General features: G+C 40.3%; 1 protein-coding gene across 3 annotated transcripts in view; it reads left to right on the plus strand.

The window, feature by feature from the left end:
* Positions 1-26,412, plus strand: part of FLVCR2 (FLVCR choline and putative heme transporter 2) — an 81,058-nt gene that overhangs the window by 26,992 nt on the left and 27,654 nt on the right. For all 3 annotated transcript variants that reach the window (XM_060758302.2, XM_060758294.2, XM_060758311.2), the window contains exons 2-5: positions 3,399-3,540; positions 4,966-5,106; positions 21,637-21,704; positions 24,170-24,273. In XM_060758302.2, coding sequence (XP_060614285.2) covers positions 3,399-3,540; positions 4,966-5,106; positions 21,637-21,704; positions 24,170-24,273 — 455 coding nt within the window. The remainder of the gene's footprint in view (positions 1-3,398; positions 3,541-4,965; positions 5,107-21,636; positions 21,705-24,169; positions 24,274-26,412) is intronic.

The raw sequence follows: 26,412 nt of genomic DNA on the forward strand, positions 1-26,412 counted from the left end.
GCATCAGAAAAATTATTTTGGAAAAGCATTTGAGCCCAGTTTCCATGCCTTGGTATTTTCCCGCTAACTTATTCATGTATGTGTATTAGCTTCTTCACAATCAAAGGTATTCACCATAATAGCATGTATTTGTCTTTTCCCAGTTTCTTTTGAAGCAATCAAGGTAGTTTCACTAATAAAAAATGTGTGTACTGTAATTTTATTTGAAACTGCTCAGATGAGGAAACCAAGCTGTAGTATAAAGTTAGGAGAACAGTATAAGAGATTTTGTGCATACTTTTTATACTTCTTTCTCCAAGTTGTGTGTTAGAAATCGAGTGTCCACTGAGAGTATATACAGCATGCCTTTGGTGTCCAGTTGAGTTCAGGCACATACCCTTGTGATCACCAAAATCTAAGGATGCTCATCCCATTATATACAATGGTGAACATTTAAAAAAGTGCTGGAGAGAACCTAAGGATCTGTGAAATGGCAGAAGGGTACAGCAGAATATGCCTACACATCAATGCAGTGCTTGGCATGTGGCATAATCAAGTGTGGCCTTTCCACTAGCAACATTTTTCTTTTAAAAAGTAATAAAAATGTATTATTTCAGCAAGATATGCAGAATTTATATGGAGGGTAGATGGATTGACTTCATCTTCCCTATCCTTAACTTTTGGAAAGCATTTCAGGTAGGTATGTGCAAATGTCAAGGCATTAGGATGCTTGAAAACCAGTTTAAGACTTAAGGCAATGAAAACTTGTGACACTGAGATAAATGGCCACTTGATGTTCCCATCTTTTCTATATCCCATTTTATCTGTATTCACCATCTTATCTAATTGCCATGTTAAAAACTACAAGTCCCAGAGATCTAAATTCAATGGCTGATCCTAATTTAGTAATTAATTAAATAGGTCTACTCCAGCTCAATGTAGCAATTGGGTATAGAGCAAAATTCCTTGAGCAGAAGAGCAAAACAATGTGTATCAGATAGTGCAAGCAAGTGCTGTACTGTTTCTGGTAAGATTTGTGGCTCTATCAGTCACCATGAAATTCACTCACAGTCACTGTTATGACACAGTTTTTAACCATGTCATCTTCTGTGCATTCAGTAAGAATCATAATAACAGCAAACCTTCAAGTTTACTTTTGGGAAGGAATATTAATTGCCTCCGCTTACATTACTAAATGAAAGTTACCAAACATAACCAGTAACAAATTTTTAGTGGTGTGTGCATAGATGTATGGATTTTTTCCATGCAGCCAGTGTCTGTGACAGAAGCTAAAATCAATGATAAATTACAGTCCAGGGGTGAAAAGTCATCTTGTGATGATAACTAGTGTCAAATTCTAGCACAGTGGCCCCAATATATCCATGGGGGTTAGTTCTGGGACCTGCCACAGATATGAAAACATGGGTGATCACACTCCATATTATTAAAAGATACAATGTAAGCATGCATATTTCAGTGTACCAGTGTTCTCATGCTACCATTTACTAATCTAAGGTGTGACGATCCACAGACTCTGAAAATCTGTCATCTAGGTCTTGAAGCTCCAAAGGGCTCACTGTGTTAAGGATAAGGATGAAAATGAAGACAGAGCTTCACAAACTGCGTTGCAACATGTTAGTGTGTTACTTAAATGTAACAAGAAATCACAAAAATCTCGGAAATGTATGTTATCTCACAAAAATATATATAAATGAAATATTTTCATGAGCTATATTGTGTCCTCACACAATTAATTATTAAAATGTATGTCAAAGAAGGTGTAATTGGTTGGTTTAACCACGGGTTAAGTAGTAAAAAGTGTGTCATCAACATAAAATGTTTGGAAAGCTATAATTTAAGCAAACAGTCAAGACAGCCAAGGTATTTGAGAAATAGATAATGGTGGGTAAATATATGTGTTTGTAAAATAAAAACTGGAAAATGGAAAAGGAAGAGTTGTAAAGTGTAGCATTATATATGCAGTCCCCAAGTTGCAAATATGTGGCTTACATATGACTCATAGTTAAGAACAGTGGTGAGAAAATAGGAAGTGAGAGAAATCTACCCCTTTGAAGGGAAATTCACTCCAAGAGGAGTTATCAAGGGAAAATATGTCTTCACTGAGCTTTATCCCCAATCCTTGTTTCCACAACAAGCCAAATTTTTCAAAATCCCATTATTACAGGGACAGAAAGTGAGGTGAAATCTTCTGAATGAGGCACAGACCACAAAACAGACACCACAGGTTAACCCTTCCCTATGCTATCCAAAGATAGATAAATATATAGATAGATTTGGCTAGAGTTACACTTTTGACTTACAAACAAATTCAACTTATAAGCAAACCAACAGAACCTATCTTGTTGGTAACCTGAGGACTGCCTTATATACTCATAAAGATCTTGATGGTTCTTCCCATTTAGTAGAAAAAGGGCTACAGATTGCGGCCAAAGATTCCTTTGTCCTTTTTTGTCTTTTGATGAGGTTCCCTAAGAAAACTGACTTTGTAAAATGGTCTCTTTGTTTTGTTTGTCTTTAAGAGCTCACAATATTTTCAATGTTTATTATCAGAAAGATAAAGAAAACAGTAATTTCTTCTGATTTTTCCATTAATCCATTGATGTCTACTCTGATGACTGATGCAGTGAAAATTTCCTGAAGAACTATTGCTACCTAGGCTAGGTGATATACACATATTACTTTCATTTATACAGTTGCGTTACCAAGTGATCCTATTTCACATCATACCGGGTGGAAGTTCCACCACCTTTGTATTTTCTAGCTCTTTGAGCTCTCCTGAATAAGTCCTCTTTAAAGTTCTTTCTTTGTGCAAAATTTGAGAGGGATGGTCATTGCCAGCCTAATAAACTCCAAACAAAACTCAACAAGGTCTAATTCCCACAACTTTCAGAAAATGATACCAAAGATTTTATTTATTCAGACCATCATTAAATACATGTAGATTTTGTTTCGGCTGTTTAAAGGATTTTGCACCCGAATCATTATTATTGCTGATGGCTTATAATTTTGTCATTTCATTTTCTTGCTGAATTGAGCACATCTTCATTCATTTCAAACAATAATGCGTAGATACTGTACGGAGTATTGTGAACATGAAGTACAGTATGGGTTTTGATGGTTTAAGACTGTGCATAGCTCTCTCCAGCTTAAATCATGGACCATGGCTTCAGCTAGTAAAACATTGAATGAATGTGATGATTGATTTAAAGTGCAAAGATGATATAAAATTGATTAATGCTGATACGATGAGAAGAAGCCATCATAACGTCTTACAGATAAAATATGAAATGTAGTTTTCAAAAGCTTCCTTCTGACTTGTGTCATAAAGTCAAGTTTGCATGTTTGGGAAGTGATGAACTACTCCTGATGTAGTATTTTTTGTTTCTTTTCCAATCCAGCTTGGTATTGCAGTGGGTTTCCTTCTCCCTCCAGTTCTGGTTCCCAATTCGGATGACAAGGAGGAGCTGGCCTATCACATTCGCATCATGTTTTTTATGACTGCAGGTGTGGCAACGTTACTCTTCATCTTAGTTGTCTTTGGTAAGTTGAAAAATCCAAAAAAAGGGGGGGGGGTATTGAATGCTGAGCACACAAATCTAATCAGACTGTTGTCTGAATATGCATTTTTTTTCCTTTGGCTTATTTCCTGTAAACCTGTAGTGTCTGGGATTAGGATACAGGGATTCAAATCCTGGCTTTGAAGAGTTAATCTCTCCAAACCCTAAGCCTGGGCGCATGGATGAATCTGTCAGTTTTAGTTTCTCCTACTTTCACATTTTTAAATCTCAGATTCTTTTTATTCTGAAGGGATATTTGTATTCAGAATGAATTGAAACAAAATCCCTGATTGCATCACTAGTTGAGTTTTTCTGTGAGCCAGGCCCTTCCTAAGAAAAAAAAGTTCCCTTTCTCAATGTAGTGCTCTTAAGTATCTAAAGCCCTTCAAATAAATTATCTACTTATTTTTAGAACAATCCTGACAGTCACTTCAGCTCTGTGCCTTCTGTAATGCTATCAGAGCTGCCTTCCAAACATTGTAATATCTCATTTGACTCTGAAATATTCATCTAATACCCAGCTTTGACCCTTCCTAAATGCTCTTGCTCTTTCACAGTCACCACCACCTTATTATCAAGAAACAGTTTTCTAAGGTCTGTAGAGATAACTCACAGGAACACCTTAGCAAGTGAGAGTCCAAAAGTGGCAGGCTAAAACCCAGTACCTCAAGCCATGGTTGATACCAAATGAGACACTCGCTCCTGGACACACAGAAGACTGGGTGACTTGGAAGGCACTGAACAGACTGTGCTCTGGCGCCATGAGATGCAGAGCCAACTTAAGAAATGGGGCCACAAAGTGGAGTCCACAACATGCGAGTGTGGAGAAGAGCACACCACAAACCACCTATTTCAATGCAATCTGAGGACCTTCTTATAGTAACACAAAGGCACTCCAAGTGGCCAGCTACTGGTCAAAGGACATTTAATATAATGCCAAGTTTTTTAAACTTTGTGTTTTTTTAATATAGTACAATTGTACCCTTGGTTTGGTCCTGGTACGATAAATAAAAATAAAATACCTCTTGCATGACCCATTAAAAAGTAGGTATTTTAGCTTTTATAAAGCCAGAGTTGGTGAATCAATACACTTCTATTTCGCCAGCTTCTCTTAGTGACAGAACTGAAAGATAAGAGACATGTTAGTCTGAGTCAGTATGCAAAGGGATCTTGTTAGTCTTGAGATTAACTGAAAGAAATTTGGTAACAGAACTTTTTGTAGACTTCTTTGAAAGTTTATGTTATCTATTGCTTTCTCTGCATCTCAGGTTTCCTTTATATACCAGCTTAACTGCCATAATTTCCATGATCTCCCCAGAGAGTCATATAGAGCATCCATTCCCAGTTGCTGATTTCTAGTTTTGTGCTCCTTTCCCATCTCCCCTCCCTTTTGTCTCTCCCGCCCCAGTTTTCCAGGAAAAACCTCCATATCCTCCAAGCCGGGCCCAGGCCATGATCCACTTGGCAGCACCTGAGGAGTATTCCTACCTGCAGTCTATTTTGCGACTGTTTCGCAATGTCAACTTTATGTTGCTGATAGTCAGCTACGGTAAGGTCCTTGCCCTACTTGGAAGGGGTTTCTGGTATTTTGCTTTTATTCGTTTGTTTTATTTACAAAATTCCTGTGCCCTCTTTCTGCCATATATAACATTCATGAAAGCTGGGTTAAATATAAACAGTAATGCCTACCATCATAAGACATTCCTTGTTTGTCTGAGATGGTTAAACTGTCCTTTGTCTGTTAATAAATCCACCTTTCTCCGTGATGTTGCATGTAGGATTCTGCTTAAATCTTACGGAGACTGGTTACCTCTGGAATCTTTTTCGTTTGCTCATCTCTTCTCCTACACTCTTCTTTTTCTTACAGATTTGGGTTCCTTCATTCTTTACCAGCTATTATAATGACTGATCAGAATGTCCACATTTACTATTTTTATTCATTTATTTTATTATTTTTATTTAATTGATCCTTTGTACATATTCATTTGCAATTCTTTAGATTTAATTGTTAGCCCTTCTCGAATATACTTTGTCACTTTTTATCCCCCTTTCTCTGTCTCATTATATCCTTTTTGCTCTTTTCTCCCTTTCGCTGAAAAAAATAGTTAACTGATTTTTCACTCTAATGTCCCCCAATTCCATATCTTTTTAATATTTTCTCAAGGGATGTCAGGAAGGGTCTGAGGTGGGAGGCCTCTCTCTACCTCCAGTGCTGGCTTCACTCCCTCAACCCCCCCCCCCCAACTACAACTCCTCTGTAATGTTGGTCCCTTGAACCTTTACTACAGTTCCCTCTGTCCCCTGGTGACGCAGCGGGTTAAAGCACTGAGCTGCTGAACTGCTGTTAGGCCCAGCTTCTGCCAACCTAGCAGTTTGAAAACATGCACATGTGAGTAGAATAGGTACCGCTTCTGTGGGAAGGTAACGGTGCTCCATGCAGTCATGCCGGTCACATGGCCTTGGAGGTGTTTACAGAGAATGCCAGCTCTTTGGCTTAGAAATTGAGATGAGCACCATACCCTCTCCAGAGTTGGACACGACTAGACTTAATGTCAGGGGAAACTTTTACCTTTACCTTACCTCTATCCTGTTATGCTGGTGCCTTGATTTTTATTCCTTTAAACATGTTAAACCTTGTATTCACTCCACCATGTTATTCTGTTCTTATGTTAATGTTTATATGGCTAATGAGATTTTCCAGACATTTTATTGCTTATTGTAGGATTAGCTGTTCAGGCCAAAATGACTCCAGGTTTTACTCCCATTTCTGCTCTAAGCTGTCAACATCACTAGCAAAGTTCCTGTTCAACTCTAAGTGACTGAAGGAGGAGGGTTTGTAAATGCTAGAGGGCAATTGATCCTCCTTAGTGGCAGATAAACCAACCTCCCTTTACTGAGTTTTAACCTTTTTTGAGTATTGGCCCTTTGTATCTATAGGTTCTGTATCCGTGTTCAACTGACCATGGCTCAAAATATTTGGAATAAAAATCTAAAATTCCTTGATGCTGCGCTGATATAAATATTCTACATATTCACTGATATACATATTCACTGATATACATATTCTACTGTAGTCTCCTGTATTTCATAGATCTTCAGAGCCTTTCTGGCATTCATTTGAGTTACTTGCCATTTTATAAAAGGATGCTATTCTACTATGCCATTGTCTATAATGAGACTTGAGCATTCATCGATTTTGGTCTCCAGAGTGGGTCCTGGAAACAAACTCCAGCTGATACCAAGGATCCACTGTATAATTGCAAAAAAAGAAAGAAAAAGTAGAAAGACCAGAGATATAGCCAGATGACTAGATAGCTAGATAAGTTGACCATATTTTCAGGAACGTATACTGACATCTAATTCTCTCTCTCTCTCTCTCTCTCTCTCTCTCTCTCACACACACACACACATATAATTGATAGTGGGCAATGGTCCTGTATTTGGTAGGAAGCAGAGATATAGCCACATCTTTGGGACCATAACACAAATATCAACACAAGAGTCCCAATGCACAAGAGTCCCAATGCAGACATATCCTAACACCCAAAAGGATCTTTTGCACATTGGAACATGTTGTGCAACAGGACATATTATACACTGGTGCCCCATTGTGTGTTGTCTCAGTTCATTAGCATAGTTGCATAGCATGACAGCAAAGTAGCTCCATCATGATAAAATCACACATCTTAGCCTCTGATCCAGAACCTCATATTTCCTTGATGCTGGTGATTATAAAATGCACATTCACAAGCACCTAAAGCAGTGAGATCTTCTGATAATTAAACAATAGATGGAGATTGTTGATTATTCCAGCCTTGGAGTATTCATCTTTGACAATAGGAAGAGGATGCAGCATCCAATTACATCAATCCCATGTCTAAGGAATATATTTCAAAAGAAAACATGTGTCTTCAAATATAAAACATACTATATGTGTCATCATTCTTCTGTTTTGCGGTTCATAGTTTTTTAAACTACCATATACTTGTCCAAGATAATTTTGTGATACTAACTAGCCCTATGTCAGGTTGGAGATTTGAGTTCAAAAAAGAATTTTTGCTCTTCTCTTGGCCTGTCAAAGACCGTTTGCTATTTAGACTGACAGCAAATCTCTCCAAAGATTCAGGCAGAGAGAGGCCTCTTAGCTGATTTACTTTTATGTGGAGATGCCAAATTTTAAGGCTATAGGTTCCAGTATACAACACCTGTGCTCTGATACCAACTTTCTGCTCTTGATTGTCGACTCACTTAAAGTAATCTCAGAACAGCTGAGACGGTGAGACTTCTGGTTAATGCTTGTTAAACTTGTGTTTTAGAGCATTCAATTAGCTTAAGTGAATGTCATTTCGTTTCACAGTTCTGTACATTCATACCTTGTGAGGAGAAAAAGGATGTGGGTACAAAAACCTGTTTGTTTTTTTCCGATGCCTTGGAGACCACAATGGGAGTTTGGCACTTTTATGCATAAGTATAACTCTTTATTCCTGTTGTTACTATGAAGACACAACTATGGTGATTTTTTTTTGTTTTTAAATAGAGACATGCAACATAAACCTCAATACACTCTTGCAGTGGTGGGACCCATAATAGAGAAAATGAGAGTTGTGCTTAGTAGAAGTGCTTTGGTTCTTTGATGCAAAAGTAGATAGGAAGAGAGTGGTCCTGGACGGAGGGAATTAGAGAACAAACATGTTGTACTGTGTGCTCTTTCTTTGCGGTGTCCTGCAGAACAGCAACAAGAATGGAAGGATACAGGGAACCTGCCAATTGGCAAAGATGGCTGTAGTCACAAAAACCCATCCTGAATAAAACCCGTCATTCTTAAAGATGCTAAAGCAGGCATGGACAAACTTTGGCCCTCCAGGTGTTTTGGATTTCAACTCCCACAATTCCTAACAGCCTACCAGCTGTTAGGAATTATGGGATTTAAAGTCCAAAACACCTGGGAGGCCAAAGTTTGCCCATGCCTGTGCTAAAAGTTGCTTGCTTTCCTTATTTTTGTGTGGACCAGAGGCATTGAATTAGCATATCTGAATCCCAAAGAATTTTTTAGGATTTACTTTTACAAGGAGGGGTTTATAGAATGATGTGAAAATGAACCCCCCCCCCCCCTCAACTATGGGTCTTAGCATAGCAAGAGTGAATTTGATGTTGTGTACCATGTCTCAGCTTGAAACAACAGTCCCAGTGTAGTTCTGTCTTTATAGTAACAGCAGGAGAACAGAGTGATATGTCTCTTGTTTCTTGTGGCTTCTGTCCAGCCAGCTATGGCAACCACCCTTTCTGAAGGATAAGGACATGCAATTTGTAAAGACGCTAAAGACAGAGTGTGCATTGCTCTAAGACATCTGGCCCACGTTCTTCAATTTAGGCAAATGAGTGACTGGATGAGTTGGCCCAGAACTTGCTTCTGTCCTACATTTTCCAGAATCCAATGAAATATATGGCTTGTGGCTTTGTGTCAGGACTGGCATTTATATCTCCACAGTCAACTGGAAAGTAATGAGGAAAGGTGTGCATAGCCCAGAATCAGCACCTGGGTTGACATGATCACATTACCATCTACTGAATCCTGCAAATTTCTTTGGAAGACAAGCGGACAAATGTCAGTGTGCTGGAAGAAGCAAAGACCACCAGCATTGAAGCGATGGTCCTCTGCCATCAGCTCCACTGGACTGGCCATGTTGTCCATCTCCCAAAGCAGTTGCTCTACTCTGAACTCAAGAACAGAAAACGGAATGTTGGTGGGCAGGAAAGGGATTTAAAGATGGGCTCAAAGCCAACCTTTAAAACTCTGGCAGAGACACTGAGAACTGGGAAGCCCTGGCCCTTGAGCACTCTAGCTGGAGGTCAGCTGTAACCAGCAGTGCTGTAGAATTTGAAGAGGTATGAATGGAGGGCAAAATAGAGAAACATGCCAAGAGGAAGGCATGTCAAGCCAACCCCAACTGGCACTGCCTTCCACCTGGAAACCAATGCCCTCACTGCGGGAGAAGATGAAGATCACGAATTGGGCTCCACAGTCACCTACATACCCACCGCCAGTACACCGATCTTGGAAGACAATCCTACTCGGATAATGAGGGATCACCTAAGTAAGTATTTATTTATTTATTTAAAACTTTTATATTCTGATCTTCTCTACCTCCGTAGAGGGACTCAGACCGGCTAAGTAATTACCATCTATTGAATATGTGTCAAACGTAAAGTATTCCTCCTCATCAGACATCATAACTATAGCAAATGGAAGTTGTGATACAAGAACAGCTAGAAGGCTGCAGTTTGTTCTACTTAACTAAAAAGACAATGGATTCCCAAAATTGCAAAGACTCAGATCCACTACAAGCAGTAGTACATCAATCACAGAGGTAAATGTTTTTTGCATCTTATATAATACAACATTGAACACATATACAACGAACATAAGACTGTTATATACTCAGTGATTTTTACACCAGTCACAGAAGTAGAATATTTTTGGTTTAAAATCAGACTTCTAATGGCATTAGATCCCTTACTCTGTTGTTTGAGTCTGAGCATCTCAATTAGTTGCTAGATACAGTTCTAGTATTGTTCTGCTTCTGAAGCTTTTGGAGGAAATGGAGAAGTACAGTTTTGAGACAGGAAAATTGTGTGTGCAGTTCGGTGGATTGAAATTTGGAAGAAAGGAAGAGGAATCAGATACCAGCTGAAGTGATTCTAAATGGATGAAAACGAATCTTCCTGAGATAATTTCTTGCATGTAGCATTTAATTACTGTGATTCAGTCAGCTAGTGGGCACATTTATTCTTTTCCAACCTGCAGGTTTCAAAAAGACTCCCTTCTAATCTTTTTACCCAGTCATCCTTGACTTCCAGCCTGCTTTTGTAGATAAAGAGGTTTAAGCCCTCAAAAAAAGATCCAAAAAAGCAAACATTCCATATGTACAGCCCGGAAACCACACAACACCCATAGTTCAGCATTTTGTTTGTTGTTGTGTTGCTTCTCACAAAGCAGACAATATGTTGTTGCTTTACAGTTCTGAAGCCGCACACAGAAGTTTTTGGCATTAAATGTTAATATTACTAGATGGATTTTGTTTTGACTGAGATCGTCACAGGGCTGTAAAGCATGTTTTTCAAACATATCTGCTTATTATGTCTGTGAGCTATTATAGTACTGATGGTGGGGAATAGGGAAGACAGCTGACTATTCCTTGCTAAGAAAACAACAGAGTTGGTGTCACCTTTAAAACGAACAGGTCTATCCTAGCATATGGTTTCCATTCCACAGAGACATTAAGTATCAATGCAGAAAAGGAGTGGAAAGCCTAAGACTGTTGAACTACAAGTCCCAGTAATCCTATCCAGTATATTTAGTAGTGAGACATGTTGAGAGTTGCAATTAGCAACATTTGAAGGGTCACACAATTCCCATCTATCTTAGAATTGCTTGTGTACACATGCATGCGTGAACACATACACACAGAATTTCCTTATTATATAGCAGGCATGGGAAAACTTTGGCCCTCCAGGTGTTTTGGACTTCAGGCCCCTTCCTTTTCCCTCTCAGCTGGAATTGTGGGAGATGAAGTCCAAAACACCTGGAATGGCCAACGTTTGCCCATACCTGCTATATACTGTATTTTTTGGCATTCCCAATTGCTGGCAAACTCTCCTGGCTACCCCATACATTTCATTGGGTTTTATGTCCAATTCACATTTTCCTTTAAACAAATCCCCAACTTTATTTATAACAGAATTTGAACAGCATCGAATAAGCTCAGGAGATTAAACCTGTATGTGAACGATGAACAGAAGGCTGAAGTAAATCCTGTTGGTGACATAGACTGGCATAAATCCAATTTATGTCTGAGTATTTATTTTTATGGCTAGCATGGATTATGGAATTCAGTTCTGTTATTCATGATGACTCCCTACAGCCTTGATGCAGAGGTGCTCCAATGGCAATTTGGTGGCCTGAGGATTATGAGTACCTGTGCTTCAACATTTGACTGTAAAAAACAAACAAACATATTGTCCGACCTAGGCCATTACAATACTACACTTGGTCAATATTCTCTGTGGCATTCACGGTGATCAGTATTCCATTATAATAATAATCACAATAACTTTATTTATAACCTTCCCTCTCTCCTCGAAGAGACTCAGGGTAGCTTACAAAATTATACTTTATAGCAGTATTATTCATTTCGCTTTAACAGATATGGCTGCCTCCTATAGAATTGTGGGAGTTTTAGTTCAGTAAGGCTTAAATGCTCTCTTGTTGAGGATTCCAAGTGCCCTTCTCTAAACTGCAAATCCCAGGATTCCATTGGAATAGTCCAAGGTGGACTGGAGGACTGGAGGAAAGCTGTTTTCCTTCTGGAGGAAGTCAGTATACAAAAGTCCCCGAGTTACAAGCATCCGACTTACAAATGACTCATAGTTAAGAACGGGGGTGTGACAACAGGACGAGAGAGAAATGTAACCCTCGGAATGGAAATTCACTCCTGTAAGAGTTATCATGGGGAAAAGGTGTCTCCACTGAAGCTTTCTCTCCAATCCTTTCCACAACAAGCCAATTTTGGGAAGTCTGACTTGGCCACAGTGATCCATGCTCTTGTTACATCTGGAAAAGATTACTGCAGTGCACTCTACATGGGGTTGCCTTTGAAGACTGCTTGGAAGCTTCAGTTAGTTCAACAGAACGCAGCCAGGTTGCTTACTGGAGTGGGGTTCAGGGAGTATACACCCCCCTCCCCAGTTACACCAGCTTCACTAGCTGCCTGTCTGCTACAGAACACAATTCAAAGTCCTGTCTTTAGCCTATAAAGTCCTAAACAGTTTCAGCCCCATTTACCTATCCAAACATATCTCCCTCAACAAACCACCAAGAACATTGAGATCATCTGGGCAGGCCCTGCTCTCGGTTCCACCTTTTTCACAGGCACAACTGGTGGCAACGAGGGACAGGACTTTCTCTGTAGTGGCCCCTTGGCTGTGGAACACCCTCCCCAATGAAATTAGATCTGCCCCCTCCCTCCTGGCCTCAAAATCTGGCTGTGGGATCAAGCATTTCAGCAGTAGATGTAGCAAATTGTTTTAAGTGACAGAGTATGGACTGACTTGGACCATGAGTTTGAACTGGTGGACTGTCTTAAATTGAATGTACATAAGTGTTTTAATTGCTGTTTTATTTATTTATTTGCTTCATTTCTATACCGCGTTTCTCAACCTTATTAGGCGACTCAATGCGGTTTAATTGTGATATTTTAATTGTGATATTTTACTTGTATATTGCTGCCATCTAATGGTTGCCTTTTGTGAGCTGCCCTGAGTCCCCCTCCGAGGTTGAGAAGGATGGAATACAAATATTCGAAATAAATAAATAATTATTTTCAAAATCCACTTACTTTTACTTAGATGATCCCTCATATCCCGAGGATGATGGTCCTCCAAGTGTAGTGTCTAGCGGTGAGTCCATAGGTGGTTGTGGAACCCTATTATTGATCTGCATGTTCTCCTGCAGTGAGTACATCGGTTTCCAGAAGGAAAGCGGTCCCGGTTAGGGTTAGCTTGATGTACCTTCCTCTTGGCACATTTCTCCCTTTCGCCCTCCATTTGTGCCTCTTGGAATTCTGCAGCACTGCTGGTCACAGATGACCTTCAGTTAGAGCACTCAAAAGCCAGGGCTTAGTTTTATATTGCCCCTTGAACATCATACAGTTCTCTTAGGTAAGGGACACTCAGAGGTGGATCTGCCAGTTCCTTCCTTTGAAATATAGCCTCCAGTATCTGGTATTTGTTGTCAGTCTTCCATCCAGGAACTAACCAGGACTTGGCCCTACAGGCCTACGCCAAACTAAGGAACAATTCCCTATTGAGACAAAGTAATTTCCCCTCCTGCTCTGTGGTTGCTTTTTTGCAACTTTTAAGAAGAAGGTGTACTTCTTTTTTCTGTGTTTAATGTTACTCCTAGATTAGTTCTCTTTAAGGCTTTCCCTGACGGATCTTTGACAAATCACTTTCTTGGTAGATTAGGTTTAAATAAAATTATTATAAACTGATAGAAGGAAATGGCTGCAATCTGACAGTGACCAGCTCATGTCCTAAAAATTGTCTCCAAGTAGCTTTTCTTCAAATGTGATAGAAGAGATGATGGATAATCTTTTTAATGACTTTGGAATTTATGTCAGGTGTCTTTTAATACATTAAAAGCTGGGGGAGAAAGGGAGATGCCCAAACTTATTCTGATTGCTTGTTATGCGGATATTTATATTTCACCTCAAGAGACTTTTTCCTTCTGGTTACTAGATTTAGACTAGAGGTTTTTTTCAGGGGAACTATGCATTCCTTCCAGGTTGTTTTTCTTTAAGCTTTTCATATGTAACTAGTGGAACTCTGCATTATTTCCAGATAAAATAAGACTGCAGTCTTGTGACAATGATGCCTTGTGACAGGAAAGGAGAACGTTTTTCAGAGGACGCATTTGTACGAACAAATAAAAGGGGAATTCAGAGAGTTTTACAAAGTTCAGATACCTCCAGTTTTCTTAGTCTGTGTCACTGACCTGAAGTGTGGGTTGCTGTTAGTTTTTTGGGCTGTATTGCCATGTTCCAGTAGCATTCTCTCCTGATGTTTCATCTGCATCTGTGGCAAGCATCCTCAGAGTTTGTTCAGAGGTCTGCTGGAAATGAGGCAAGTGTGTGTGTATCCGTGGAATGTCCAGGGTAGGAGAAAGAACCCTTGTCTGTATGAAGTAAGTGTGAATGTTGCAATGAGCAAGCTTGATTAGCCTTGCAGCTGCAAAATCAACCAGTGATGGTATTTGCATAGAGGTAACCTGGCTGGTGTTGCCAGGGGCATCCTTTGGAGGTTGTTAACTGGCATTTGATTGTTTGCTGTCTGGAATTCCACTGTTTCTGAGTGGTATTCTTTATTTACTGTCTTGATTCTGATGTTTTTTAAATGCTGGTAACCAGATTTTCTCCCACACAGTTAGATAGATAGATAGATAGATAGATAGATAGATAGATAGATAGACAGACAGACAGACAGACAGACAGACAGACAGACAGACAGACAGACACACTCCATTGACCTTTGAACAAACCTTTGAGGATGTTTGCCACAGGTGTAGGCAAAACATCAGCAGAGAATGCTACTGGAACATGGCCATACAGCCCAAAAAGATCACAGCAACTCAGTGATTCCACCATAAAAGCCTTTGACAGCACATCGACCTGGAATGTATTCTTAAAGACAGGCTTTCCCTCACCTTCACTGAGCAGTACTTTCAAAATAGTACAGTGGAAAGGGCAATTTGTAGTGGTTTATGTTTTATGTGTTGTCAAAGGCTTTCATGGCCGAAATCACTGAGTGGCTGTGAGTTTTCCTGGCTGTATGGCCATGTTCCAGAAGCATTCTATCCTATGGTTTGTTTACTGCTAATAGTCCAATTATTCTTTTCTATATTCTGATTTGTTCTGCTTACCTCACTTCTTCACAGTTATGTAACTTAACATAAGGTTTTGATATTATGCTACATTATGTAACTGAGGAAGTAAATTGCAGTCCACAAGAAGGTATACTAAAATATTTTCATTAGTCTAAAATCTACTGCATATGCATCTTCTGCTTTTTATAATGCTAAGGAATGGGTACATTGTTCTTGTCATTTCCGTTTTCATATATGAGATAGGGCAGTCTCCTGGAATGTGTCCTGTCAGCTCCTGGCTGGCCTTATTCTCTCTAGGTCATTGGCCTGCTGAGAGTACGCCCAAGTCATTGCTTTAGAGTTTCCTGCTGCAGTAAACAGTGGTGTCAGAGTTCCTTATCGCATCATCTGTACTCAGTGCTTTCTGTACCATGCATGCTGTGCCCTTTGAGTTCCTCTTATTACCATCCTGCTGTAAATCTGCACGTTCCACCGTGTACCTTGGGGCAGTCAAAGTGGTTTGAAGATTGGACTTTGATTCTGGGAAACTGGATTTGAATACTGACTTGCCAGTGTTTACTATCTATATCAGGCATGGGCAAACTTTGGCCCTCCAGATGTTTGGACCTCAACTCCCAAAATTCCCAACTGCCTACTGTTAGGAATTGTGGGAGTTGAAGTCCAAAACACCTGGAGGGCCAAAGTTTGCCCATGCCTGATTTGTATTCAGTAGTAGAATAATGCTCTGTTTTGAATCCTCAGAAATAAAAATATTGAGATTTTTTTTTTTTAAAAAAAGACCCAATACCTCTTCTTAAAGAAAAATGCATGCGCTCCAATTGTGATTGCTTCTGTGAAAATTCAAAGAGCTTGTAACAATGACAGTAAATTTGCTGTTGGGGAGGACTAAGCAATGAATCTATGAACTGCACGAAGTTGCAAAATCCCCTTCTAGGAATTCAAATAGCTGCATTGTGCTTTGGGGATGCTGAAATTGATTTACTGTATTTCTTGGGTACTAAGATGCCATCAATAGCAAAGACACACACGAATATCAGTGTCTATGTCAGAAGATACACACACACAAGCTTAGTACCTGGCAATGCCTGGGTTTGTTCTTTTGAAACACTCTATATTAGAAATAGTCCTTGTTTGTTTTTGGACATTATTAATGGTTCCGTTAGAAAATGCATAAAGATGTGGGTGAACTATGACTCCCATCATCATCTGCCATTGCCCGTAAACCACACCAGTAGTTAAAATTGATCGTGATGGGTATGTATGTCACATTTGGTGCAGATCTGTCAGTGTTCATAGCGCTCTCTGGATGTGGGTAGACTGCAACTCCCATCATCCTTTGTCATTCCCGCCCCGCCCTGCCCCCCCCAACCCTGCCAGTATTTAAAGTTGGTCATGATGGGTTTGTGTGGCAAATTTTGTCTAGATCAATCGTTGGTGGGCTTCACAGAGCTCTCTGGATAAGGATGGACTGCATCTCACATTGTCCAGGGTCAGTTCCCCCCAATCTCTCTCCTCAGTATTTTCTGTAGGCCATGGGGGATGGGATTTGTGTCTCAAGTTTGTCCCAGAGCCATCCTGGAAAATGCATACATACATACATATATATGTACACACACACACACTATCTTCACAACCTCTGAGGATGCTTTCCAGGAGAGAATGCTTCTAGAACATGGCCATATAGCTCGAAAAACCTACAACAACCCAATGCTTGTATAGTTTAAATGCAAATAAAGTTAAAACCATATGGCAGGATGTAATGCTAATGAAAACATCAGACATCTTCTTTGTTTGTTGAGCTTTACTGGGGCATACGCTTGCATGATTCCCTTGTAAGGCCCACACTCTGGTCTCTTGTCTTCCTTCCTTGTCCTTTTCTCTGAACTTTCAGGAAGGAGACACATTTCTTGGTAGATGTTTTGCCAAGTATCCCATGCTTCTCATGTGAAAGGCCATTGTCCTTGTATTTTGGGAGACTTCTGTGAACTGCCAAATATGATAATTGCCAGTACTTCCTGCATTCACTTTCATCCCAAATGTGGGTATATAACATAACATGAACCTGAAATTTTGAATGGCATTTCATCTGATGACATGGGCAATAGTCCATGAACAGTTGTGTGAATTGCTAAGGCACCAAGTGACACACTATTGGTTTTTACTTCAACTGATTGCCCTTATAGTAAGGAGTTGAGTGCGTTCAGTGTAATCCATCTTCCTCTTTGGGCAGAATGACAGAGAGATTCAATTGTCCTCGTAATAAAAGTGATCCACCACTCTTTGAACAGGCCTTTCTTCCCAATCTTTGGCAAGAGGTTTGCCTGAGGAAGGCCAAGGATTAAGTTGCACATTGCCAGGGTTTAAGCAAATAGCCTTGATGTGCATTTGCAAAGGGAAGCTTGGATTTCAGTAGGAACCTCTTCCCCCAAAACAGGGAACATTTGTTTTAGATATCGCTCCTTGTTTTTCAGCATATGGTTGTATTTAATTGTTTTTATCCCAAATTTTATGAACTGCTGAAAGGACTAGATTAACTGAGCGGTATAGAGGTACCAGGTGCTGTATGCTACATTTCAGAAAAAGAAACTGTCAAAACCGATCTTAAGAGATGAGCCAAAACAAACAAAATTGAAGTTCAACAGGGACAAATGTTTCACTTAGGCAGACTGGAGGGCGACTAAAAGATACAGAATGGGGATGCCTGGCTTTACAGCAATACGTGTGAAAAAGATCTTGGAGTCCTCGTGGGCAACAAGTTAAACGTGAGCCAACAATGTCATGCGGCATTGTTGTTTTCTGGTGCCCTGGAGACTAGGACATGGAACAATGGCTTCAAACTACATGAAAGAAGATTCCACCTGAACATTAGGAAGAACTTCCTAACTATGAGAGCTGTTCAGCAATGGAACTCTCTGTCTCAATGGAACTCTTCTTTGGAGGCTTTTAAACAGGCTGGATGGCCATCTTTTGGGGTACTTTGAATGTGATTTACCTGCTTCTTGGCAGGAGGTTGGTTTGAATGGCCCACAAGGTCTCTTCCAACTCTATGATTCTATGATCTCATGAGTTTTTCTAGCCTAATTTCATGGGTTGCCATACGTTGACGGGTAACTTGAGGGCACACCCAAAAGGAGTGAAACAAATAAACCCCTTTTAGTAGTTTACAGTTCAAAAATAACAAAGTGCAGTCAAATGTGCTAAAATCAAACTGGCGTATCTAAAATCAAAATAAAGCAGGAAAAGAAAAAGAAGAAAATAAAAAAGCAGAGGACACAATACAGTATCTTCCATGTTGCAGATATATCGAAACATAGTTTAAAACAGGGCTTCTTAAACTTTTTCCACTCATGACCCTTTTCTGTTCAAGACATGTTTACGTGCTCCCAGGTATATGGGTACATAAAATACGTATAAAAATCAAGGATTTACTGATGTTAAATAAGAATTTTGCAAGGCTTGCTAAATCGGCTGATTTTACTTTTTGTGGAGAACACTTTAAGGATCTTCTTCAGAGTCCACGTGATTGCTAACAGTTGGTGAAAATGTTCAGAAACCTACTATTGACCCCAACATTGAGTTCAAGGGACCCATTAGAGGTTGGGACCGAGTTTAAGAATCAATGGTTCATAAGATCCTCCCATAAGCTTTGTCATTTTTGTATTCCCTAACACAGCAACCATAGAGGGAGGAAGTTTCCAAAGTTAGAGTACTATAACCTAAAATGCCCTTTACCTGCTAAACATCTAATAAACTCATTTAAAAAGGGAATCTAGTGAAAAGTGTTTGGGGCATCTCTTCATATCTAGGCACTAGGCAATTATACAAGGGTGCGTATGTGATGTCTATCTCACCTAATAATTATTATTTACTGACAGAAAAACACAGTATGTCACAGCAAACAAAATATATATGTTGGATTTCATATGACAAAATCACAAGTCAAATACTTCCCAAATGTCTAGGACTGTGTGATCTATTATTATTATTATTATTATTATTATTATTATTATTATTTCAAGCTATTTAGGGCTCTAATTATTAATGCTGGCCATTCAGATTTAGACCAGAATTGGATTGGGAGCTAGTGCCTACAATGATATTATATTGACCAGCCTCTGTTAATATGATTATAATGAGCCTCTGTTAACAATATCACTACCACCATTTTGAGCTATTTCAATTTTCAAGACAGCTTTGCATAACCTATGTGAAATTTTGCCAGGTTGCAATAAATGTGCCCAATACAGATAATGCAGTGGTGAGAATCATAAAGGTTTCCAGATGTTGTTAGATAAGACATATCTGCCCTAACTAGCATTGTTGACCTCTGCACAGAAAGGCTGGGATGACAGGAGGTGCAGAATGATAATAATTGAAGTACTACTTGTTCCCTGTTCTTCACTCTGCTTTAGAAGTACAAGCAATTGCAACATTTTCCTGTTCTTCACCTCTGCTTTAGAAGTACAAACCATTGCAATACTGATTGAACACCACTCACCCAGATGGGTAAACCATCCACTGACAATATCTCCATCTTGTCTGAACTGAATTTATTTGCTCCGTTATTGCATCCAGGTGCTGATTCAGAATGCTTGTTGCTAGGTGCTGCTCACCTAGTTTTGATAAAAACTGGATACCAGTCACACTTTGGCAACACTTCAGTCCACTTTGTGGTGTGATCTTTCTCGGCAGTTTCATAGAGATGTTAAATATAACTTGGAATCGAAATAGAGCCCCATGGAACCCTATAGCACAACTGCTAAGCAATAGAAGAACAGTCCCCAACCAATTTATTTCCTTACTGCAAATGGCCCTGGAGCTGATTGTGTGGCATAGTCAGATGTAAATTTAATATAGACTGCTCAAACAGTCTCAGAGTAATAGCAACAGTAAATCAACTTCCCTGTGAGAATTTCATAGCAGATCTTATTGGAGACCAGAGAATTGTGAGGAATGATTTACTGACTTGCATCTGTCAAGTGAAAACTTCACAGTTGTACCAAACCACAGTGCTTAGCTAATGTTCTGTCTTAGGCTAGATCCAGGCCTGTAGCCAGGATTTTGATTCGGGGTGTGTGTGTGTGTGTGTGTGTGTGCGGAGTTTGATTCGGGGGTGGGTGGGTGTGTGAGTATAATTCAAAGGGGGGGGGGGCTGAGGATCTACCCTAGCAAACTTTTTGTATCATTATCCCAATAGCCGCATGCATATGGGATATATTGAGCATGGTGATCAGATCGTGATATGAATAAACATAACAGTTTAAATAATGTACCAGTAAGGCCTTCTCGTGGACCACCCTGAGAATTTGGGGGGAGGGGGGTTGAAGCCCCTCAAGCCCCCCCCCCCCCCCGGCTAGATGCCTGGCTAGATCTAAGGTAAAGGTAAGGGCTTCCACTGACATAAAGTCTAGTTGTGTCTGACTCTGGGGGTTGGTGCTCATCTCCATGTCTAAGCCGAAGAGCCGACATTGTCCGTAGACACCTCCAAGGTCATGTGACTGGCATGACTGCATGGAGTGCTGTTACCTTCCTGTAGAAGTGGTACCTATTGATCTTCGAAAACATTTGCATGTTTTCGAACTGCTAGGTTGGCAGAAGCTGGGCCTAACTGCGGGAGCTCACCCTGCTCCCCGGATTTGAACTGGCAACCTTTCGGTCAGCAAGTTCAGCAGCTCAGTGGCTTAACCCGCTGTGCCACTAGGAGGCCCATAGATCTAGACTGCTCTAAAATCCAGTTTCAGAATGCAGATTAACTGCTTTGAACTGGCTCTACACTGAATCTATGCCGCCATATAAATCCACTTCAATGCAGTCAATGTGCATTCAGAAACTGAATCATATGGCAGTGTAGATGGGGCCTTAGTGGGGAAAGGCATACCTAGTGAGATCTGTATCAAGAACAAACCAGCATCTGTTTTTTGAGCCTGATGTGATAACTTTGGTGAGGCAAGTAATTTCTTAGATATTTCTTTGGGTGGAAGTTAAACTCTGATTTGTTACTGAAATGCAGAAACATGAGATTTTGCAACATAAATAAAAATGTTACTTACAAATGAGCTTCTGAGTCTGCATGTATAAAGGAGGACTGAGTTGTGTCCAATTATTGATGCAGTCCCTAGTGTGAAAACGTTGTGCATGAACTATATGACAATCAGTACTGCGATAGTTGAGACAAGAGTGCTGGCTTAAGTATCAAGAATCGGGCTTCGGTCAGGGATTTGGGCAATAGCCCTTAAACTTCTGTTAAAAATAAATATTCAAATGCTGTTCTTGAGGTCAGATCATTTAGGAAGGTTTGTTGCTACCAAGTATTATATAATCCACACTCTCCAACTGTCCCTGTTTGTCAGAGACAATCCTCATTAATTCTCTATCAATCTACTATTTCAATTACTTTCAAAATGTTCTAATTTCTCTCTCTTTCTCTCTGACTTCACTGCCCCCCTTTGTCTTCGGCTTTCTTCAGTTGCGTGTAATTTTCACTGCATTAACTCACCCTTTTCTACCTTGATTTCTTTCTTCTTCAGTAATAGCTTTTGCTTTATTAAATTACACCCTGATGTTGGTTTGCCACATGTTATCTGCTTTTTGTGTGTGACATGCTGGAGAGTATGAAGATCTTATTTTGATTCCATTCAGGCTTGAACGCAGGATGTTTCTATGCCCTTTCCACAATGCTGAACCGCATGGTGGTGCTGAATTATCCAGTAAGTATTTCTCTGTTCAGAAAGTTTTCTCATGGATTTGCCTTTAAGAATATTGGTTTTGGTTGTGCAATTGATAGATGTGATATTCTGCTCTAATGAAACCTAAGAATTAACACTTAAGGTGAGAGTCTTAAAAACATGTAGCTTAAAATATAATTGAACCTCTTATTCCTTTTGTGCAAATGTTTGATCTTTTAAAAGTACAATGAGAAATGAAGAGACACTTGTAAAAGAACAAAGAAATCAGTGTTGTGTTTTTGGAAGAAATTGAGCATGCATATGGTTTTATTTTTTAATGAAGCAATAACCTCTTCAAGCCTTACTGGTGAACAATCCTTTTGATAGGCGAACATTATATATCGTAGTGGAAACAATGCTGTCAAAGTCCTAAAGTTTTTGCAGGTCAGGTATGAGCAAACTCAGGCCTGGAGGCCCTTGGGCTCTTTTCTCAAGCCCTCCTCTCTCACACCATCCTGTCCTTCCTTTCTTCCTTCTCCCATTCCTTCGTCCCTCCCTTCTTTACCTCCCACTTTCTCCCTCTCTCCTTCCTTCCTTTCCACCCTTTCATCCTTCCTTCCTTTCCTCTCTCTTTCCTCTCTCCTTCCCTTACTCTCTTTCTCCTTCCTTTCCTTTTGTCTTTCCTTCCTTCTCTTCCTTTCCTTCCCTCTCTCCATACCCTTCCACCCTTCCTTTCTTCCATCCTTCTCTTCCTTCCTTTTCACTTCCCTTCCTCCTTCCCTTCTTTCCTTATCTCCCACTTCCTTCCTTCCTTCCTTCCTTCCTTCCTTCCTTCCTTCCTTCGCTTTTGTCTTTCCTTCCTTCTCCCTTCCCTCCCTCCCTCCCTCCCTCCCATCCATCCTCCCTCCCTCCCATCCATCCATCCTCCCTCCCTCCCTCCCTTTTCTTTCTCCTTCCTTCTTTTCTCCTGAGGGATGTTTAGCTGGGAGAAGAGAAGATAGAGAGGGAACATGAGAACCATATTTCAAGATTTCAAAGGGTATTCCGCCCATTGAGGAGGAGGAGGGGGAAAACTGACTTCTGCTGCTCTAGAGACCAGGACACAAGGGAGAGATGGTTTCAAATGGCAGGGAAAGAGATTCAACTGAAAAGATTAGGAAGAATTTCATGAGAGTAAGTGCTGTTGGAGAGTGGCATAGGCTGCATGGGAGTGTGGTAGAGTCTCCTTCCCTGCAGACTTTTCCTCAGAGGCTGTCTTATTGGGAGTGCTTTGATTGTCCCTTCCTGCATGGCAGGGTGCTGGACTGGATGGCCCTTGGGGGTCTCTTCCAGCTCTAGGATTCCAAGATTGTATATCAGGAGTAGGCAATATGAGGTCTAATGGATTCACTTTTTCTCTCCCGTCGACCATCTCATCCTGAGCAAGACCAACCCAACCCTGAGCAAGACCAACCCATCTTTCTTTCACTTTCTGCCTCTGAAAGAGAAGAGGAAGGAGAGGAAAGGGCAGGGAGGGGACTTGGGGAGAACCCCCTTCTTCCCGGTCCACCCACCCCGTCCAGCCCATCATGTGGTCCCCACGTTAGAAAGTTTACCCATGCCTGCTGTAGGAGGAGTTATAGGCAGAAACATATTGCTTGATCCATCCATAGCTTGTGTTCCTAGTTCTCAATGCCTATCTCTCCTCTGATCCCCGAGATAAGAAATCTGAGTCTTGTAATGTGTGTCACTTATTAGACTTTGTATTTTGTATTTGATTGCACACTCTTTGTAGTTACAGTTGGTGCGTCAGGTATCATGCTTAATGGCATCACCAAGAGTTACCCTTCTGATATCATAAGTTATCCCTAGGTCTCAGATTGTGAAATCTCAGAGTCTTGACAGTCTATCAGCAGCTGGTTTTTCCTGTCTCGGTTGCCTTTCTCTCTCTGGTTTCAGAGACTCTACAGAAAAGCAGGCATTTGTATGGAATGAACAACCAGGCCTTGAAGAACGATGTGAAATACATGGCAGGGCGTCCCTAAAAATTATTTGAAAGCTCTCCATACACTCTTCATCTATGTTTACAATCCCCAAACCCATTTCAACTAACTACTTCTTCTTGTGAAATCTTTTAAGTCCAAACCAAGCTCCAAACCATACTTGCCATGATCAGAGAATTGCTTTGCCAGTCTCCTTTAAAGCAGGCTGCTGGGCTTTGCTTCAAGAAAAGAGTGGGTTTTCCCCCAGGTTTAAAAAAAGAAGCAGAGAGAGAGTCTAATTTTAAGGAATAAGATTCCTAGACACAACAATTTTGGAAGTAATGCAATTCATGGCAGATCTGGGGATGTGTGCATTCAGAGTTGTCCCCAGAGTTAACCTCCTTATTCTTCTAAGCATAATGCCATTTACTTTTATTTATTTATTTATTTTATATTCTTAAATCCATAAAAAGTTAATCTAGCCCATAGATCATCAATTGAGCTTGGTCCTAGCAAACCGTTGTGTGTGTTTCTGTCTTTCTTCAGGGAGAAGAATTGAATGCTGGCAGAATTGGCCTCACTATCATAGTGTCGGGCATGGTTGGAGCTTTGATTACCGGAATCTGGTTGGACAGAACCAAAATGTATAAGTAAGTTCTTCTCCTTACCTATTTCCATTCTCTTTCTCCAGACAAGAGGCAAGCGTATTCAGTGGGGTAGGTATAGGAGGAAGTCCTGTAACAAACTATACAAACCACATTCATAGATTTCTTCCTCATGACTTAGGAACTGACTTTGGAAATAACTGTGAGAGGTGGAAATGCCTGTTTCTCTGAAAGTCTTCAAGAAGAAGCTGACTAGTTAGCTGTAGGGGATATTTTTATTTAAATTTTAAATTTTAATTGATACACCCATTCAATTAACAAGATTTTGCCATACAAGTCTTATCTCGATATACCTTATTCCAAAAGTCACTTACCTTATATGACACTTTATACATTGCTTAGATGTGTATCTCCCATTACCCATGCCCTCCCCACATTTCCCCCCTCCCTCCTGGAACAGCAATTACAAATGATGTCATTGCATCGATTTAACCATGTGGAAAGCCTGGTTCAAAGTGCAGTATATATCATCTCCATCTATTTTGTTGGTTAGAATAGACCATTTTCTTTACCAGTTTTGTTTTCTATGACTATTCATTTATTTGTTTTTTTTCTTTTATTAATGAAAGGGTGATAGCTTAGCCCATCCTGGAAGAATACAGAAAAGCACTGACAGCCTTCTCTTTTTCTGCTATTGTGCTCTTTATGACGTTTTTGAATGCTTGGCTGGGGAAATGGTAGCTGACCCCCTGCGGCAGTCCTGGCACTTTCCCTTCTTTGTGGAATAATAATAATAACAACAATAATACTTTATTTATAACTCGCCCTATCTCCCCATGAGAACTCAGGGCAGTTTCCAGCAAGATAAATACAATGGCAAGCATTCAATACCCAAACAACAATAACAAATCAACCCAATGGGTTAAAACAGACTCAATAAAAATTATAAAATTATTTATTTATTTATTTATTATTTGGACTTATATGCCACCACTCCCCTGGGGCTTGGAGTGGCTTACAAGAATAGCTAAAATCTAACAAAAATTAAAAGCAATTTAAAACAATTTAAAAACAACAATATCAAACATTAAAAGCCTGTCGAAACAGGTATGTCTTACATGCCCTGCGGAAAGCTGGTAAGTCCCGCAAGGCACGGACTTCAGGTGGCAGAATATTCCAGAGTATTGGTGCCACTGCTGTGAAGGCTCTGCGTCTGGTTGCTGTTAGAAATAAATAAATGTAATAAATGCTGGAGCACTCCAACAATCATTATTTACTATTATTTATTTACTATATTTGTATACTACCCCTCTCAGCCCAAAGGCAACTTGAGGCAGTTTACATTTGGCAGTCAAGGCCCCACAAGATAAAATACAGTCAAAAACAATTACATATAATATAACGATATAATTTTTTAAAAACAATTAAAACCATAAAATAAAATTCTCAGCATCTCATCATTAAAATCATTTTCCATCGCATTGTCTTGTCATTCCATAAGTCTCAATTAAACAGTTATACTGTGTCTGTAAATGCCTGCTCAAATAGCCAGGTTTTAACTCTCTTTCGAAATGTTAGGAGGGAGGGGGGCGATCTAATGTCCCTAGGGAGGGTGTTCCATAGCCGGGGGGACACCACTGAGAAAGCCCTGTGTCTCGTTCCTGCCCATCGGATCTGCGAAGAAGGCAGGACCAAGAGCAGGGCCTCTCCTGATGATCTTAAACACCTAGATGCAGGCCCGTAGCCAGGATTTCGTTTCGGGGGGGGGGGGCTGAATTATTTTCGGGGGGGGGGGCTGAGTCTGAGTGAAAGAGGGTCTACCCTAGCAAACCTTTTGTATCATTACCCCAATACCCCCATGCATATGGGATATATTGAGTATGGTGATCAGATCATGATATGAATAAACATAACAGTTTAAGTAATGCACCAGTAAGGCCTTTTCGCGAACCACCATGAGAATTTCGGGGGGGGGGGGCTGAAGCCCCCCGAGCCCCCCCCCCCCCCCGGCTACATGCCTGCCTAGGTGGTTCATAGGAAGAGATGCATTCAGACAAGTAAACTGGGCCAGAACTGTTTAGGGATTTAAAGGCTAAAGCCAGCACTTTGAATTGTGCCCGGTAGCAAACTGGCAGCCAGTGGAGCTGGCGCAACAGAGGAGTTGTGCACTTCCTAAGTGCAGCT

The sequence above is a fragment of the Anolis sagrei genome, chromosome 1 (genome assembly GCF_037176765.1).
Source record: "Anolis sagrei isolate rAnoSag1 chromosome 1, rAnoSag1.mat, whole genome shotgun sequence".
Lineage (NCBI taxonomy): Eukaryota > Metazoa > Chordata > Lepidosauria > Squamata > Dactyloidae > Anolis > Anolis sagrei.